The sequence below is a fragment of the Prionailurus viverrinus genome, chromosome E2, assembly GCF_022837055.1.
Source record: "Prionailurus viverrinus isolate Anna chromosome E2, UM_Priviv_1.0, whole genome shotgun sequence".
NCBI classification, from domain to species: domain Eukaryota; kingdom Metazoa; phylum Chordata; class Mammalia; order Carnivora; family Felidae; genus Prionailurus; species Prionailurus viverrinus.
Genome location: NC_062575.1, coordinates 28,631,120 through 28,649,326, shown reverse-complemented (window position 1 = coordinate 28,649,326; position 18,207 = coordinate 28,631,120). Strand labels below are relative to the sequence as shown.

The 18,207-nt window shown below is 56.7% G+C and overlaps 1 protein-coding gene across 6 annotated transcripts in view; it reads left to right on the top strand.

Moving 5' to 3' along the window:
• CPNE2 (copine 2) overlaps positions 1–17,251 on the top strand; it is a 46,918-nt gene extending 29,667 nt beyond the window's left edge. For 3 of the 6 annotated variants that reach the window (XM_047835224.1, XM_047835222.1, XM_047835223.1), the window contains exons 12-16: positions 1,699–1,753; positions 6,897–6,948; positions 8,312–8,445; positions 15,135–15,371; positions 16,685–17,251. In XM_047835224.1, the coding sequence (XP_047691180.1) occupies positions 1,699–1,753; positions 6,897–6,948; positions 8,312–8,445; positions 15,135–15,371; positions 16,685–16,792 (586 nt within the window). In that variant the 3' untranslated portion in view covers positions 16,793–17,251. Of the gene's footprint in view, positions 1–1,698; positions 1,754–6,896; positions 6,949–8,311; positions 8,446–11,233; positions 11,410–11,794; positions 11,846–15,134; positions 15,372–16,269; positions 16,450–16,684 lie in introns of those variants that run through there. The other 3 variants (XR_007147325.1, XR_007147326.1, XM_047835225.1) reach the window with 3 other exon arrangements.
• Positions 17,252–18,207: the final 956 nt, after the last annotated feature.

Here is an 18,207-nt window from a genome sequence, read left to right as displayed (position 1 = left end):
GAACTTGGAAGGAGCAGCCAGCACGTGTGGGCCCTCTTCCCGTGGCCATGCTTCCTGGAGATCTTTGGGTTAAGGAGGGGGGGCAGTGGAAAGTCAGTGAAGGAACGCTGTGTAGGGGGTGTGGCCTTGGAGGATCAGAAGTCACTTGAAGGTTATGGCATCATTGCCACAGGTGGTGCTTGTTAGGACCTCCAGGCCAGAGGGCAGAATGACTAGGAAGCCAAAACATGGGGAACAGGGAAGGAAGGTGCAGGTGCCGGAGATTTGGCAGGAACAACAGCAGGCTCAGGAATCCTGTGTGCACTTGGCCTCCTTGAGAGAGACATCCTTACTACCAGTGTCTGATTCCCAGGTCTGGGGTTGGAGGGGGGTGGGGCGGGGCTGTGATCCCTGGCCACATTAAGAGAGGTATAGCCCACAGGGCAAGGGAGTTGAAAGTCCCCATCTGCATGGTTGGGCAGAGGAGCCTGCTGTTGCTGCTCTGGAGTCCCTTGTATCCAGCTGCCCACTCAGTCCCTTCACTGAGCCTCCTCATGGGCATTCGGACTTAGCAAAGAAGGACCCAGTAAGCTCTGGGCATTTGCCCCAGCCCCTACCCCTCTCACCCTCTTCCCCATCTCCATGAGAGGCACTACCACTCACCCAGAACCCTTCACTTTTTCCTTCCCTTATCTCCCCCAGTGTTCTTTCAGCAAATCCTTTCCAAACCTAGTTGAATCTAGCCCCTTCTCCCACCCCTACTGCTACCAGCCTGTTCAAGCCACCATCCCTTCCCGTTCAGACCACTTCAGTAGGCTCCTCACTGGTCTCCCTGCTTCTGTCCTAGTACCTGGCGGTTTGTCCTTCACACAACAGCCAGGGGATTCCTCAATATGTAAGTTGAGTGAATGAACAGGTGAGACATGATCCCTGCCCTCAGGGAGTTCCCACGCAGGGAGGAAGACAGGGAACGAATCACTGGAGTTCCGAGAGAGCGGTTTACATGCGAGGCAGGACCTATGGGAGCACCAAAGAGAGGCATTCTCAGGCCTCAGGGAAACCCACAGAGAGAAGGGGCCATTTGAATTGGGCCTTAGTGGATGAGTAGGAGTTTGCCACAGGGAACAGGCTGGGGGCAAAAGGAGATATAACATGATTGAAATTGGAGCATGAGGTGCCCTGTGTGTTTGGGACACAGCTAGTGGCCAGTGGCCAGGGCTGGGCCAGTGGGGTATGAGGGAGGGCAGCTGGAAGGAGATGAGAATAGGTCCTGGGGCTGGATGATGAAGGGCCTTGACACTAAGCCAGGGTTCTCATTTAGGAGAATTTTTCTCAGACAGAAATGGGAGGTTGAGAGACAGGCAGTATATTTCTGTAACGACTGTGGTTTAGCAGATGCCTGAGGTCCCAGTTTGAGAAGGACCTAAAAGCTGCATCCTGGCCCACCGGTTAGAAGTGCTGTGATTGATTAGCCATGTCTGCCACAGGTGTGGATAGGGTCAAGCCTCACATTCACCAGGTACTTAGAGGTGGGTGTGAGCTCAGTAGATCATTCACACAGAGCTCGTTCTAGAGGTGGTGAGCTTTTTCCTTCTGTCCTTGGAGGTGTGCAAGGCAGAGTGGGCCCAGCCCTGGGCGAGGGCTGGGAGGGGTGGGTGGGGGCAGTGAGGCCTCTGACCTGATGTCTTACAGTAGTTTTCTTCTCCTGTCTCTGATTAGTGACAAGATGTTTCCGGCTCTGGGCTTCGGGGCCCAGTTACCCCCAGACTGGAAGGTGAGTGGAGCTGGACTGTTTCCTTTTGGTCGAGATGGGGTTTGTGTGTCTGGCCTTTCTGGAATCTGGAAGTTGCTGAAGGCCCACCCAGCTGCCCTGTGTTCTCTGCATTTATCCCAAACTCACACTCTTTCCTCAGCCTGAACCTCACGTAGGCGCTGGAGGCTATAATGAGCAGGACAGTTATGGTCTCTGACCCCTGGTATTCAGGTCAGGTTAAGAAGACAAGTAGGAGGCCAGATCTGGCAAACAAAAATCCAGGATACCCAGTAAGTTTGAGTTTTAGATAAACACATTTTTAAAGTATAAGTATGTCCTAAATATTGCCTGGGCCATACTTATCCTGAAACGTTATGCATTGTTTATCTGGAATTCAAATTGAACGGGGTATCCTATATACTTCTGGAAGCCCCCAGGACTGGAAGGTCATCAGTGCTGAGATGGGGCAGCATGGGCCCGGGAGGAGCCTAGAGGAGGGCCCCAGCCTGGCCTGGGGGTAGCAGGGAAGGCTTCCTGGAGAGGCATGGTCTAAGTCAAGAAGGAGTTTGCAGAGTGATTGGGGTTGGTGATGGGGCAGAGAGAGTGTTCAGAGCAGAGAGAACCAGCTTTGCAAAGTCTGGGAGGCAGGAGGGACAGAGCGAGTTGGAGGAACTGAAAGAAGGTGGCCATGATGGCCTCTCTGTGGAGGGTGGAGAGAGACATGGCTAGCAGGGTGGGGGGCCGGCCACTCAGGGCCTCAAATGCTAATTAAACAGCAATGGGCAGCCACTGGAGGGTCCATGTAGAGCGTTACAATCCAGTTGGCATTTTGAAGACTTTTTAAAATGTCTTTTATTTATTTTGAGAGAGAGAAAGCGTGCATGCAGGCTCGAGCGAGTGGGGGAGGGGCAGAGAGAGAGAGAGAATCCCAAACAGGCCGTGTGCTGTCAGCACAGCACCCAGTGTGGGGCTCCATCCCACAAACGGTGAGATCACGACCTGAGCCAGAATCAAGAGTTAGACACCCAGGTACCCCTTTTTAAAGATTTTTCTTAAACGTTTTTTATTTATTTTGAGAGAGAGAGAGAGCGAGCAGTTGGCATTTTGAAGGCCCGCTCTGGCTGCTGAGTGGGGACTGGCTAGGGTGAGAGTGGGCCAGATGGAGGGATGAAGAGAAGGAGTGCTGTCCATTCTCCAGGTGAAAGAACAGAGGCTCAGGTGATTTGCCCAAGGCCGTGTTCCCAACAGGGAGCCTGGATTCCAGCTGGGCAAATGGAGGCTTCCATTTGTTCTCAGGATCTGCTGCCTCTCCACAAGTGAGAAGCCTGGGGCTGTTGCGGGCACAGAGGGCTCCTAACCTGCACGTGCGTCTCAGCTAGTGCCCCCTCTTGTTGCCCTGCTGTGACCCATGCTGCTTCCAGTGAGCATTGCCCTCCCACCCTCTCTAGGGAGGACCATCTTCACCTAGGATTTTAGGGAGCGGCTCTGTGGCCTCCTGGCCACCGTTCGGTGTGGGGGTGCAGGGGGCAGGATCCTGCAGAACCAAAGCTGGGCCTCTGGGCAGACAGTGATGCCACTGGGGGCAGGGCAGGCTGGTGCGGCCAGGCCCAGCAAGAGCCCGTTGCTAGGACACCAGCCAGCTTTGAAAGAACTCTGGCTGAATGAGACGTTTTCTCGCTCAAAAGCCTCCTTGGAAATGTCACAGGGCAGATCTGGAGAGGCTCAGGCTTGGCCAGACTGGAGGGCCCGGCGGCGCCAGGAGGGATGTGGGAGCCAGGATGGGCAAGGGCACATGCCAGGCCTGGCCCTCCCAGCCCCTTCCCTCCCTCTCATTCTAGCTGGCCTTGCTCCAGCCTCTTGAACCTTCTTTCATTGCTCCCCACCTCAGGGCCGTTGCGCCTGGCCTTCCCCTGGCCTGTTGCTCCTGTTCACCTCTTTCCCACTCTTAGAGGCCAAGAGATCTTTCCCTCTGGGAGGTCTTCCCCGAGGAAGCTCATGCGGGGCCCTCCTCTCCTCCAGTGAGAGGCAGTGTCCTCACAGGACTTTATGGTCGCCTCTGTATGTGTGGGTTGGCCTGTTTGTTGCCTCCCTCCAGGGTTTCACGGTCCGGGAGGGCCCCTGCTTTCCTCCTTTCTGTGTCCCAGCTCCCGGCACACATGAGGAGTGCAGAACTTGTTTGTTGACAGTGAATCGGCGGCCTAGCAGCCTGAGCAGACAGAAGTGTTGGTTCTCTGAGGGTGAGAAGCTCGAAGGAACGTGCACTTGGGACCTTCGATCCTCCCTGGGGCTGGGCCAGCTGCGCCCCAAGCAGACCCCTACCCTGGATGGTGGCGGAGGGACTCAGGAAGCATTTTCCTGAGGAGATGACATGAAGGCTTGGACGTTCAAAATGAGCCAGAGTCGGTCAGATGAAGAGAGGGATGAGGCGGGAAGGAGGGCACGCAAAGATCTGCGGTGGGGAAGTGCACAGTCCATGACTCTCCCCACTGTAAGGATGGGGTAACTGAGGCTCAGAGAGGACAGTCCCTCTGGGGTCCCTTCAGCTCCCTCCCCCATGCCCTGCCCCCGCCAGGGCCACAGGGAGCAGCGTCTTAAGTAACTCACTGACTTCGGGCCAGGCTTGGTGAACAGAACCACTGATTGTCACAAGGCAGCAGGGAGTCCCAGGACAAAGACCTGTGGCCAACAGGCCCCCAGGGGCCCCTAATCTGGCTTATGGCTTCCAGGAAACTTGTCCTGTTTACAGGCATTTCTTAGGCAAACCAGGGCAGCAAGCAGAGGAGGGGGCTGGGCTGCTGAGCGCTTGTCTCCCAGATCTGGTCCCAGCTCTGCTGTGGCTCATTCGTGTCACCTGGGCATGCCCTGACCCATTCTGAACCTCAGTCTTTTGACCTGTAAAATGGAGCTGCTGGTCTAGGTGACCTGAGGGACCTCTGGGCTGGATGAGTGACCTCCACAGCCCCATCCACTTGGACCACCAAGCCCTCCTGCAAAGAAAGGGGGGAAGCAGTAAAGAATCAAGAGTCTGGGTGGCCGAGAAAGCAGAATATTACTCCATTCCTATCAGGAGGGGGCTTTCCCCCTTGGTCTCTAAAATCTCCTAAAATCTGATTAGGAAGTCATTGGCCCACGGAGGCCTGTTTCCTTGGCAACCATTTTCCTCTCTCAACCCCTCGGTACAAGCCCCCCTCTTAATCTCTGTAGAGGCTCATGAAGTTGCCATGGCAATGAGGACCTCCAGCCCCCACAGCTGGAGCCCAGATTGGGGTCAGGATGAAGAGGGCCCCAGGGTAGGGAGAGGACCCAAGACGGTCATTAGGGGACTGGCTCCGTGCCAGCCTTTAGGGCTGAGGGAGCAAAGAACAGAAAAGCTGTTGCCCAGAACAGGGAAGTGTCTTCTCAGGCCACCCAGTCACCCATAGGGCCCACCTGGGGTGAACTCCTCGTGCTGAGTCTCACCCCCTCTTGGCCCAAGAGGGCTCACAAGGCCAGGACTCCAACTCCCACTCGACGCATGAGAGGCTCAGTTCTTAGGCCTGTTCTGCTGTGTGGCCTTGGCACCTGGCTTCCCCTTTCTGGGCCTCTGTTTACTTGTGAAACGGGTACATTGGACTTGGTGGGGGCCTTCTAACATGCGCGTTGTATAGAGCTAATTATCTTGGAGCTAATGAGTCGTCTGGGAGTGTTTGTGCCCAGACTAAAGCTCTCACCTGGCAGATATTCCCCTAGACCTCTTCATCTTCCTAATTTAAAACTGGTGGAAGAGTGTTAAAAGGCAGAGGAGGGTCGGTAAAGTATCCTCCGGACTGAGAAGTCACTTTAAGAGGGGAAAAACGAAGCAAGCCACTCCCTACCGTTTCCACAACTTAATTCAGGACAACTTACTGATGGGCCAGCAAAACCTTCAGCCGCAGCTTTTACAGAGCAAGGGGCATGCTGGTGAGGTCACAGGGTAGTTATCTAAAGTGGGGCCCTCTGTGTGCGCGCCTTCTCTACTGGTTAGCTAACGTAGGGCCTTCGTGCACCACTTTATAAAGATCAGAAGAAGCCCTCCTGCATTCCCATGTGGGCGTACATTAACCTTCTTGGGGCCTAGAACACGTAGCCCCGAGGGAGGTCATTGTGCAGACACAAACAAGATGGAGTCCTTGTCCGCACGCCTACCGAGAGGAACGCCTTCTGAGGTTAGTGGGTTCAGGAGGCAGCCTAACCTTGGTTCTAGTCCCAAACTTGTCCTTCGGTAAATGTGAGAGCCTGGGAACTTTCTAGAACATTCCGTGTCTGTTTCATCTTCTGAAAATGGGGTAATTGCAGGCCTTTCCCCATTGGGTCATTGCCAGGAGTGAGGGGATGCCTGCAAAACTCTGAACGTGGGTTGTGGCATGCGGTAGGGAAGGGGGCCGTGTGGGGATTTTGTGAGAGGGCAGCAGGACAGAGAGTGGGGAGGGCCCCATCAGAGGCCCGGGTTCTGCAGCCCCCGCAGCCCCGAATGGGGTCTAGTTATTGTTCCTCTGTGTTCCTGGATCGGGAGTGTGCAGAATAACCCACAGGGCTGGGGGCTGGGTCTGGAGGCAGAGAAATGGGACTGGGCCCCAGGGGAACTGTGATAGCTGTCCCTGCCCCCCCGTTCCTCTGGTCCCATTATGCTTCCTCATCCCCAGTCCAGCTCTGAGCAGGCTGTCCACTAATCCCGTTTGGCTCCCTGGCATAACACAGGCTCCTTTGTTAGCACTCGTGCTGTTAAGTCGGGGGAAAGCCCTCAGGGCCCTACAAAGTGGACCGTCAGTGATGGCGTGGGACAGAGGCTCAGTTCAAAGGCTCCTGGAGCCCACCTGGATGCCTTCAGAAGCCTCTCTGTCCCACTCAGGAACTATCTTGGTGGGGTGAGACACAGGCAGGAGCCTGACCCCCCCCCCCCCCCCCCCGGCAAACAGAGATGGGGGTGATGTGGTGCCCATTACAAAGTGAAGGTAGTCAGACCTCTCTGTGTGGCTCAGCCCCAGCACCGGAAGGTGGAAGCAGATGTAGGGGGGTGTCAATAGCCTTGACCTGGGGTGGGGATGGGGCTTGAAGAGCCAGGTACCCACAGAGGGAGACTTGGCCCAGCAGTGGGTGGGGCTTGGAGCCAGGAGGCTGCCGGCTCAACATTTTCTCTGCACTTCAGGTCTCCCATGAGTTTGCCATCAACTTCAACCCTACCAACCCCTTCTGCTCGGGTGAGTGCTAAGCCCACCTGCGTCTGCGCTGGGCAGAGGGAGGGGCAGAGTATAGGTTTTGTCTTTTTCTCCCTTCCCCTCCCCCTCATGCTTGCTCATAATGACAGATGGGGAAGAGCTGGAGGTTGGAGTCAGGTGGTCCTGGATTCAAGGCCAGCTGCTGCCCTTTCCTGGCTGTGTGACCTTGGAGAGATCACTGCACCTCTCTGGGCCTCTGCCTCCTCACCTGCCCCAGGGAGTATGATACCTGCTTAGCTCACCTCACTGGGTGGTCAGGTGAGAATTAAGGGACGCGTTGACAGGAAGCCCTGTGTAGAACAGGACGAGGTGAGGGCGGCAAATTATATACCTGCCTCTCGCCTCCCACCTGCCCTTGCTGGGAGGACCCAGCCCTAACCCCACCCTGCTCCCCCTGCCTTCCACAAAGAGCCTTGGCACCCAAGGACTGAGGGTTGCCAGAGGGGAGGGGGAGAGAAAGGGGCAGGCAGTGAGTGTGGTACCTGTGTTCACCCCTGCCCCCTTGACCTAAGAGAATTTCTGAGCCTCCAGAATCATTTGAGAAACTATTGGAGGAAGAAGGGGGCCCCAGGTGGGTATGGAAGAGGGTGGTCCCTGCCATCACGAGACCTTCCAGCCTAGGATCTGGCTTGGGTATAGCACCTGGCTTCCCTGGGGGTTCCCAAAGCTAGGCCCAGTTTGTACTTGGAAGGGAAAGGTGTCAAGTCACCAACTTGCAAACGATGCTGTGACTCAGAAGCCATGGGCATCTATCTGTTGGCTAAAAATGTAGCCCTCTGCTGTTCCTGGGCTCTGCCTCGTTTAGAGCAGGTCTCTAGAGACTTTGTCCAAAATTGGGTTGGTCAACCTCCTCCCCAGACAAAGGCCTCCTGGACAGGACCACCGGGCAGTGGGATATTCTTAGGGGCTGTGCAAGCATCTCAGTTCCCCACAGCAACCCTCAGCCAAAGCCATAGCATGTCCAGAATGGACCTCAAGACTTGGGCTGCCAAGTTCCTTCTCTGGGAAGAGCCTGCTGGGTCCCCTCTTGTCAACTGCCCAAGAGTGAAGATTATCAGTCCCATTGACAGACAAGGACATGAGCTCAGAAAGATTAAACAACTTGCCTCAGCTAAGAAGGGGCCAAGGCAGGATTTGAACTTAGGTCCGCCTGACTCCATATTCAGGACTCTTTGCTTTATACTTGGCCCTGCCCTCTGGGAGCTTCCAGTCTCATGGGACCTACACTGGCCACCATAGGGGCATTTAGGGTGAGCGTGAAATAGAGGTAGGGTCTGCAAATGGGATGAGGGTAGGTGAAGGGCCGGGGGGCAACCTTGCTGATACAGTCTTCTCCTCGAGGCAGGTGTCGATGGCATCGCCCAGGCATACTCGGCCTGCCTGCCCCACATCCGCTTCTACGGCCCCACCAACTTCTCACCCATCGTCAACCACGTGGCTCGGTTTGCAGCCCAGGCCACACAGCAGCAGACAGCCACGGTGAGTAGGCAGCCACCGGCGTGGACGTGTGGGAGAGGGCGGGCACTGGCTGGGCCCTCCCTGCCTGACATGAGGGAGGGCCAGACCGGGGCCTGTCTTTCCAGCTCCACCTGCCCCCACAGGGCTGGGGAGCTGGATATTCTGCCTTCTGTGCCTCAGTTTACCTGCAGGTCTGGCAAGGGGGTTGGACCAAGCTCAACTCGATTGGTGCTGGCTTTCTGGAGCACAGACTTGAAAAAGACACAGTGATTCTGTTTATTCTTAGTGGTGAATAAGGTTGTGATCATTGGGAGGTGCCTCCCCAGGACAGGGGGTATTTGGTATTCCTGGGATACATGGACACCAAGGGATGGTGGTCCTTGTGGGCCCTAAAGCTACCCTCTGGGCCACTGTCTGGCCCAGCGGTGAGGCGAGGGCCTGGCCGGACACTGCCAGTGGCATCTGGAGTACATGGCAGATGGCCATCGTGGGCATCTGCATCCCTGGTTCTCTCCCTGCTCCCTAGCCTCAGGCCGAATGCCCGTGTTGGGGTCACCAAGGGTCACCTTGTCCACTCTTCCCTCCCCCACCGGGATTTGTGCTGACTTGACTGTTGGGAAGTCTTCTCCCCCCGGCCCCAAGGGCAGTGTCTTGTGTAGTACTTCCCAGGCCCTGTCCCCAGGCCCACCGGTCAGGCTCAAGCCACGGCTGGAAACCCAGCTTCTAGCCCTGGGGTGGAGCCTGGGCTGCCACCCAGGAGACTTCCGTCTGACTCCTGCCTGGCCACCCCCCCCCCCCCCCCCCGCGGGACCTTCATGAGCCTCTGCCCTTCTCTGGGCTTCCCCCTTGGAAAGAAAGAGTAGCTGCACCCATGCCTAGATTCTCTCTCAATTTCTCCTTCCCATGGCCAAGGCCACTGTCTTCCATCATCTGACACCATAGCCACACCCTCAATCCTTTTAACGGCAAATGTCAGATCTGGCCCCTCCAGGCCCCTCCCTTCCACAGAGACCTCCTCTCCCACCCTTCCCCCACACTTTCCTCCCTTTATGATTCTATCACCAACCTCATTCCTGTTGCTCACACACACAAGCTTGTTCCCCTCACAGAGCCTTTGCCCCGGTGACACTCTGCCCGGGCGGTTCCACCCATTCCTCAGTGTCCCCTCAGATGCCCCCACTGTGGCGGGCCTTGACCACCCCTCTGAGTTTGCTCTCCCACCTTCTCTGTTTATTCTCGTTTGGACTCCGAGGATGGCAGCAGCATCTGTTTAGCTCGTCTCCATTTCCTCGTCCGTTGTGCGTCTCTCCCCATGACTCACAGCCCCACGGCCCCGGGCTGCTGCTGTTGTGTCCGCCGTCACCTCCTGCCGGCCTGTGGCAGGTGCTCAAGCATCATGGCGGGGGGGTTGGATGAATTTGTCCTAGGCCCTGCCTTGGACTGGGCGCTATGCAGGACTCGAGAGGCAGGAGGAGGGAACCCAGCAGGGCCTCTCCTAAAGGGAAAGGGAGGGTGAGGCCCTACCTGGTCACTAGGGAGGTGGAGGTTGGCTTCGGGAGTGGTGGTAAAGACGGAGGAGGTGGAGGTTATGAGAGCGAGAAAGAGGACACCAGGGCTGGCCCGGAGAGGGCAGGACGGCAGGACACGGTCTAGTTGTTCAGAAGGCCACAGGGGGCTCTGGGATCAGGCTGCCAGGGTTTGAAGAATCCTGCTCACACTCCTTCCTCATTGTGACTTGGGCAAATCACATAACCTCTCTTAGCCTCAGTTTCCTTGTTTGTACGATGGGGGTACTAACAGGACCTACTTTGAGGAGGTGGCGTTCGGATTAGCAACATCACGCGATGCCTGCACCCAGGAGGAGAAAGGCCAGGCAGACAGGACGCCAGAGGCCAGGACAACATGACAGAGGTCGGCATGCGGGCCAGGGGAGAAGGAAGGTGGTCCTGGCATCTTCCTCAGGGGGCATGGTCTGCTCTAGCGCCAGTCCTGCCCGGCCGCTGGCGGCTGAGGCCCTGAGGCCAGTCGCTTACTGCTCTGAGCCTCTCTCCGTTAGGAGGTGGGAGAAATAAAGCCCCCCTGGGTGCCCTGAGGATCTGGGGCAACCTGAGTGAGACAGCAACCAGGGAAAGGCCTGGGAGGGACTACTTTTGCATTCCTGGGGTGCAGGGCTGGAATGGGTTGGAGGGCAGACGAGAGGCAGCCCTTGGGCTTGCACCGTCTGGAGGCCTGCCGTCTGTGAACCAGGCCGTTGTCCCCCCCAGTCTGTTGTCCACCTGAGCCAGCTTTCAAAGGGATGGAAAAACGGGTCCGCACTCTTGTTTAAAAGGAAGAAACGTGGATGGTAGCAGGAGCGAAGCCAGTGCTCTTGCCAGGCTCACCCTGCAGCCAGGGTAGGACGGGGCGGGACGTGTGGTCCTGGGGGGAAAGGTGCCTGTGTCTGCTAGGTCCTGGGTGTGCCAGGGGCTTGGGCCCTGGGCAAGGCCAGGAAGGGGGCCTTTGTGTCCTGGGGAATAACTGCTGACGGCTCCCCAGAGGGGAAACTTGGTCTTTTCTCTGTCCAGCCCCTGATCTTCTCAACACCCCAGGCACTTTTGTCACGTCCCTGGCCTCCCACCCTGGGGAGGCAGCCTCCTCTTGGCACCCTCACCCCTCATGGAAGCACTACTCCACACCCCGGGGTGACTTGGGCCACCTCTAAGCAGGAGTGGGACAGAGGGCCTCTCTCAGCCCCTCCCACCCTGACGTCCACATAGACAGGCTTCTCCACCTCTGGCCTTGCTGTCCCACATCTCACTGTGCTCCAAAGGTGGTGCCGCCTGATGGTTCAGCCTCCGGCTCCAGAGGCCCGGCGACCTCGTTCAGACCCCAGCTGCTCCACTTGCCTGGCCGTGTGACCCAAGGCAGGTTGCCGAAGCTCTCTGAACCTGTTTCCTCACCCGTACCATGGAGGTGATGCAACAGTGGCTGCCTCATGGAAACACTGTGAGAATTCAACCAGTTTGGCATGTAAATTGCTCAGCACAGTGCCTGGCACACAGTAAGCACTCAAGAAATGTGGGCGGCTGAATCTTCTGGGGTCACCTCTTGATGGCACTGAGCACAATTAGACCTAAGGCAAACGGAAATAATTTGCGGATTAACTGACACGTTTGCACAGCCGCTTTAGGGGCAATACGTGGTGTGGCTTCACCTTCCCTGTCCCTAGATGTATGCACACCCACGTATAGGAACTCGAGAGCAGGTGGTGGGAGGCAGCTCTCTGTGCAGGCCTGTCCTCTCCCGTTCACACACACACAGCCTGCCTTCCTGGATCGTGTTTTTTGTGTGGCACTGGGGAGACTGTGATGCACGGCCTCTGCCCTTCCAGAGCTTGCAGTCTAGTGGGGAGCCTGGCCTGGAAACCAGCTGCGGGTGCAAGGTGAGCAAACCCATGGTGACGGAGGTACAGGATCATAAAGGTGCGCCTAACCCAAGGGGGCTCAGGGAAGGCTTCTTGGAAAAGTGATGTCCAGGCTTGGAGGATGCTTAAGGGTTAGCCATGAGTGGAGTGCCCCAGACAGAGGGAACAGCATAGGCAAAGGCCAGGAGGTGCCGTGTTTGGACATAACTGAAGGGAAGGAGTGTTGACGTAAGAGGGGTGAATGGGGGCCACCCCTACCAAGGCTACCACAGGGCCTTGGAAGCCAGTGAGGAATCTGGATTTTCTCTTGAGGGCTGTGGGGAGCCACTGAAGGGTATTAAGAGGTTCAGCTGGGGCCAGGTGGGTCCCTACCGTGGGACCTTCATCCTTCCCTCTGCCCATAAACCCTGGGTCTTGCCCATTCCTGGTTGGCTACCTAGGTATCTGCTGTCCCAGTGGCGGGGGGAGCTGGGACACAGTCATCCTAGGAATTTCCCCCCACCACCAGAATCTTCTGTAGCCAACTTCCAGAAATAAGCCAGGGAGCAGCTTCCCCAGACTGCCTAGAACTGTCATGGTCGATTTTTTACAAATCAGATCACATGTCAAATGCATTAGGGGAAGTGACTGTTTACAGTTCCAGAAGGCTGAAGAACCTCTGGGTAAAGGCAAAAGATACTCCATCCCTGAGTCCTAGTGGGGGTTTTAATTTTGGTTGGAACACTGACTGGCTGTTTCTGGAGCATGGAGTCCTCAGAGTGTGGGGGGAGAGAGAAGCATCCAGAGGAGACCTCCCCAAGGGGTAATGCTGGCAGGGGAAGCAGAGCTCAGGGCCCGGAAGGGCCTTCTATCTGCTTGGGACGGAGGTGTGGACACTCAGATGGATCTTGGAGCTGTGGCTGGAAGGGTATGCCAGGCAGGAGGAGAGGCACCAGGAAGGGCATGGAGGTAGGAAAGCTTGGGGTTGGGGAGACCCGGGCTCTCTGCGGGGACAGCAGAGCCCCCTTCCTCCCTCCTCCTGATTCTGCCCTTCATTCTCCTCTCCCACAGCCCCCTCCCACTTCTGTCTTGGAGGTGGGGCTGTGGACCCCTGGGGTTGTAGTGGCTTAAGAGGCTCCTGGACAACCTTGACTCTGCCCCGGATAGGTGAGGAGCCCAGGACTTGTTAGCTGCATGTTCATTGCCAAGGCCTGCCCAGCTGAGCAGAAGCTGCGGTCGAGCACGTGGTCGTGAGCATTATGGTGGGCTGGCGCACTAGCAAGGGCTAATGTCCGGTGCCATGCTTCTGGGCTCTTCCCTGGGCTGCTGTCTTGGACACTAAGGCTGTCTGACCCCATGGTGTGGGGTGAGGGGGTGCAGAAACCGCCTCCCTGCCAGGGCCCACTACTGGAGAGGCTCGGCCACAAAATGCGGGTGGTAGAGGAGGACACTGTGGAAAGAGCCCCAGCTGTAGAGTCAGCCAGGCTGGTGTCTGAACCCACACTGTACTCGTTCCCAGCTGTGAGGCCTTTAGCAAGTCACTGAACCGCTCTCAGCCCCTCTCCCCATCCCTAAAATGGGAAGCACAGGGTGAGGAGGGCCAGCACTGTTGCCGTGTTAGCAGGGACTTCTTCACCCTGGCAGTTGGTACTTGAGGTCCTGCGGGAACCCAGGCCCCATTTGTGCCCACTTCCCTGGGAAGAAGGCTCTAAGGCCCGAGGGAGGAGGCCTGGGGGCCACAGGCTCCAATCTCCTAGCGTAGAGGTGCGGCCGATTGAGAGGGGAAAGCCAGGAGGGTCGTTGGAAGGAGGGTGGGAGGCCAGTCCTGCCCCCAGTGGTGAACCTGTTGACAGAGGCCAGGCATCCTCCCTCCCACCAGGTTAGGTGCCTGCGAAATAATGCTCTGGACTATCCTGCAGGATGGAAGGGGGGCCAGAGGGCCACTTAAGGAAGGGGTGCTTCCTTATTAAGGAAGAGGTGCTTCCTTAAGGAAGGGGTGGGCTGTGGGGGGGAACAAGGGTGTAGATGGGGTTATAAGGCCCCCAACCAGGGAGGGGGGCAGGGGAGGGGAGGGGGAAGGGCAGCAGCTGCCCTCCACTGCAGGGATCTAGGCTGCCATCTCCATAGCAACAGGTATCCCCAGCCAAGGGCTTGGTCTCTTAAAGGCACAGTGCAGGCTGTGCTGCACGGCAGCCACAGGAAGCAGGGGGGTTAGGATGGTGTGTCTACACCTCCACACGGTTCACTTTCTCCCGCTACGACTGTGTGAGGTACAAGGGGGAGAGCAGGGCATCCAAGGGGGCCTCTGTATGTTCCCCAGGGAGCAAATGGCTTTGCTGGGTGAGAAGGTGGCCAGGCGCTGATCTGAGATCTGGCTTGGGTCTGCCCTCAATCACCTGGACAAGGCTGGGCCCCCTACTTCCTCTCCTGAGAATCCGGAGGATCAGGCTAGGAGGCAAAAGCTTCCGAATATTAGGGCCACATAGGGCTTTTCTGCTTATGTTACAGAGGAGGAAAACCACATTCCTCAAAAAGGGGCCAGAGGGTGCTAAGGTCAGGGCCAAGTTGAAACTGAGGTCTCAGCCTGCTTAGAATGCTGGGTCCCTGCCCAGACCGGCCAGTGAGCCTTCCTAAATCTCATTCGCCTACCCACCCCCGCCCTTTGCAGTTCACGCTATGGCCAACATCACCCATGCTAATTAGTGTTTTTAAGTAGTTTTATAAAGAAACTTTGTAGCCCAACTAAGCGAAAAGTTAAACTTGCCATATGTAGAGAGTAACAGTAAAAATAAACACAACAAACCGGACCTGATAGTGAAGTCTAGCTAGAAACTCTGGTCCCCCGAAGGGCTGTGCTTCCCGCCTCTCTGTTGGTAAGGAAGGTTTGCAAATGGTAGGCGTTAAAGGCACACTAGAATCAAACAAGACTCCCTCCTGGGTACAGTTTGTGGAATTTAAAGACCTGCGCGGAATTAATACCATGGCTTGATGCTGTCTGCCGTGTGACCCCAAGTCACTTACTACCAGCAGAGTCCCACAGGGCCAGAAGCGCCCGCCTGCATGACCAGTGCGCCGTCTCAGAGGCCAGCCGTGCGGATCGGGCACAAGCGGGCTGCGGGGGTTTCTGCGCAGGTGGAACAGAGCCAGGGAGGCTGGTCCCCGAGTCCGTCGGCCAGCATGGGTCTCCCTTCTCAGCCGTGGTCCTGACTGCCAAGAACGCAGCTGTTGACGATGGAGCGCTGCCTTCCTCCCAGGGGTCCGAAGGTTTGGGGGAGGCTGGGGAGCGGGGGGCAGAGGCCTCAGCGTACCTGCTGTCTCCTTCCCGCAGCAATACTTCATCCTTCTCATCATCACGGACGGTGTCATCAGTGACATGGAGGAGACGCGCCATGCCGTGGTGCAGGCTTCCAAGCTGCCCATGTCCATCATCATCGTGGGCGTGGGCAATGCCGACTTCGCTGCCATGGAGTTCCTAGACGGGGACAGCCGCACACTGCGCTCCCACACGGGGGAGGAGGCCGCCCGCGATATCGTGCAGTTTGTGCCCTTCCGAGAGTTCCGCAACGTGAGTGTGGGCCTGGGCTGGGGAGGGGGCACTTATGGGACCCCAGCAACCAGTTAGGATGAAAGTCTGGGGAAAGTCTCCTCCACCCTCCGCTCCATTGACTGCGCCCCGCCCGAGGGCCTGCCCCGAAAGGAGGCCCCGCGACCACATGAGCACTTGCTTCCCTGAGCTCGAGGAACACACGGGGTATTGCCTGATCTAGACTGGGGCTCCAGGGCAGGGTTTCATGGAAGCCCTGCCCTCTAACCTGGGTCCTGAACCAGAAGTTGGGAGTTATCCCTGTGGGTCAAAGCCAGGCAGGGGTGTGTGTGGGGGGGAGGTGGTGGTGTGAGAGCAAAGGCCCAGAGGTGAGAGAGGCTTTCCTGGTAACCTTACCTCAGCCAGCATCCTTCACAGACAGGAAACGAGGCCCATCTTAGGATGGCCTCCACAGGGGGACTGGTAGCCCCGCCTTGTTCCTGGAGGTGGCTCTGAGCCTATTTGCAGGTGCCCCCAGGTCTGCCCACAAGGTTGCTGCTCTGGCAATTGGGCCCACCAGGATCCCAGAGGGAGCAGTCTCTCAGATGCCACCCCTGTACTGCCAGCCTGGGGCCCAACTCTTATTTGACCAGAAGCTCACTATGTGGCCTTGGGCAAGTCCCTGTCTCTGGGCCTAGGTTCCCTTGGCCATAAGGCCTCTCGGGGTTCTGTGGCTCAGATCCTACAAACTAGTCCCAGCATGAACCGATTGCATATTTTATACTCAGTGGTGCTCACAACTCTGCCCAGTGTCCTCTGGGTTTGCCTGAGATGGCCCAGCTCCTTCCTCTGGAGCATTAGCTTCCTGAGGCTCGATGCTGGGCCTTGGCTCCCCATTCAGGCTGAGGACACTGACTGACTCCCTATGCCTGGCCTGCAGCTGGGCGTTCAGCGGTGAGCCAGACAGTCCCAGCCCGTTTATGGTGGCCAAGGAGGTGCTCAGGAAGTATCTGCCAGGGGAGTAGGCTATGCAGCTCGCCTCCACCATCTCTTTCCCCAGAAGCTTCCCACACACAAATTCATCCTAAAACGTTACTCCCAGGCATCTCAAGGGCTCAAGGTAAGAATCAGACTTCATATAAAGGAAAGTGCTGCTAGCAATGGGGTTTCAGGCCTGGGCCGGGACAAGGGATACGCGTTATAGACCACTCTGGCCCTCCAGACTGCTCTTGTCCTCCAGGGACACCCTCTCCCTCCAGCAGCTGTCTGGGCCTGGTGCCCCTCACGACTTTCCTCCAGTAACCCTGTCTCTCCTCTCCACCTTACCACCCCCCCCCCCCCCCCCCCCCCCGCAGGCGGCAAAAGAGACATTGGCCAAAGCTGTGCTGGCGGAACTACCCCAACAAGTTGTGCAGTATTTCAAGCATAAAAACCTGCCCCCCACCAACTCGGAGCCTGCCTGAGCGCCAGCCCGTGCCCAGCCCCAGCATGCCGGCTGGGCCTCCCGCCCTCTCCAGGAACGTGCACGCTCACCCTGCTTCCTTGTGGGTGGCTTTTTTAACCGATCCATTTTTTTTTTTTTTTTTTTTTTACAACCGGACCTCCACCCCCAACTTCCCCCAGCCCAGCTGGGCTTCCTTTGTTGGAGTCGACTGATGATGCTTCCGGGCCAAACTGGCTTCCTCCCTACCCTTAAGTATTGAATGTACTTTGTATAATTTTAGTGGAATTACTGTTATTAAAGAGAAAATTTTTACAATCATAACTGGCTTTTTCCAAGTAACTAGCTGCAGACTCTGAAAGGAATGTGTCCCCAGTGCATACTTTGTGTCATTGCCTGCACCTAATTCCTGGTCTGTTTTTTTATACTGTGACTGTGTTCTATTTGTAATACTCAGGGTAATAAAGGAGTTTCAGATGTTCCTGTGTCCTCTCCTTCCTCAGCTGGGACCTGATGGGCTCACTGATCTGGGAAAGGAAACACGAAAACCTCTTTCTCCCAACAAGCCTGGCAAGATGGTGCAATCATTTCTACTTAAGGTGGGGGGGTGGGGGGGCAGGGCACACATTCCACACAAACAGTAATCCCTCTGTTAAAGTGGCACAGAACTTGGCACATTAGATAGCTGTGGATGGATACAATGGCCGGCCCCACCAGTAACTGAAGCCCATACAGAGCCTACACCAGTCTCTGGGTACTTAGGCCCAGCCACTACCACTGACCCCTCCCCCTCCTTCCTCCTCTGTCTACACTCTGTCCTGAGTTGCACCACAGGGGCACACAGGATAGCAGTCACTGACGTCCATTAGCTCCTCTTCCTGGTCTCCAGGCATCGGGGGATGGGCTGTGGTCTGCCCTGTGTGAAAGCCTCTGCCCTCAGGACGCTAAACAGGGCTGCTTGTGTCCCTGCTGACAGCAGCCACTGGTTTCTAGGGCATGCCACACCCTGGCGCAGGCCCAAGTTCATGAAGCTAGCCAGGGGTCCTCCTCTTTTTCTCTGGTCTACCTCCGGCCTTGGAGTTTCCATGAGTCCCTGCCATAGGCTTCTGTGTAACCAGTAACAACCAACATTTATACTAAGCGCTGTTTCCGGATCCATGTTAAGAGCTTTACAGGCATAATCTTGATGAATCTTCCAATCACCCCTGCCTAGGACCATTTCAGACATGAGGAAATGAGCAGAGAAGCTAATCAAATCTATTAAAGGCAGAGCCAGAACTTCCATCTGGATCTGGCCAATTCCAAAGCCTCTACTGACTCCACTGCAACTTCCTTTGACTCTGTAAGGGAGTCTGGTCCGGTTGCTAATGAACCTGTCCTTCCTCTGCACTGAAACCGGGAGGTCTGTTACCTCAACCTCCTCTCCCAGGTCATTCT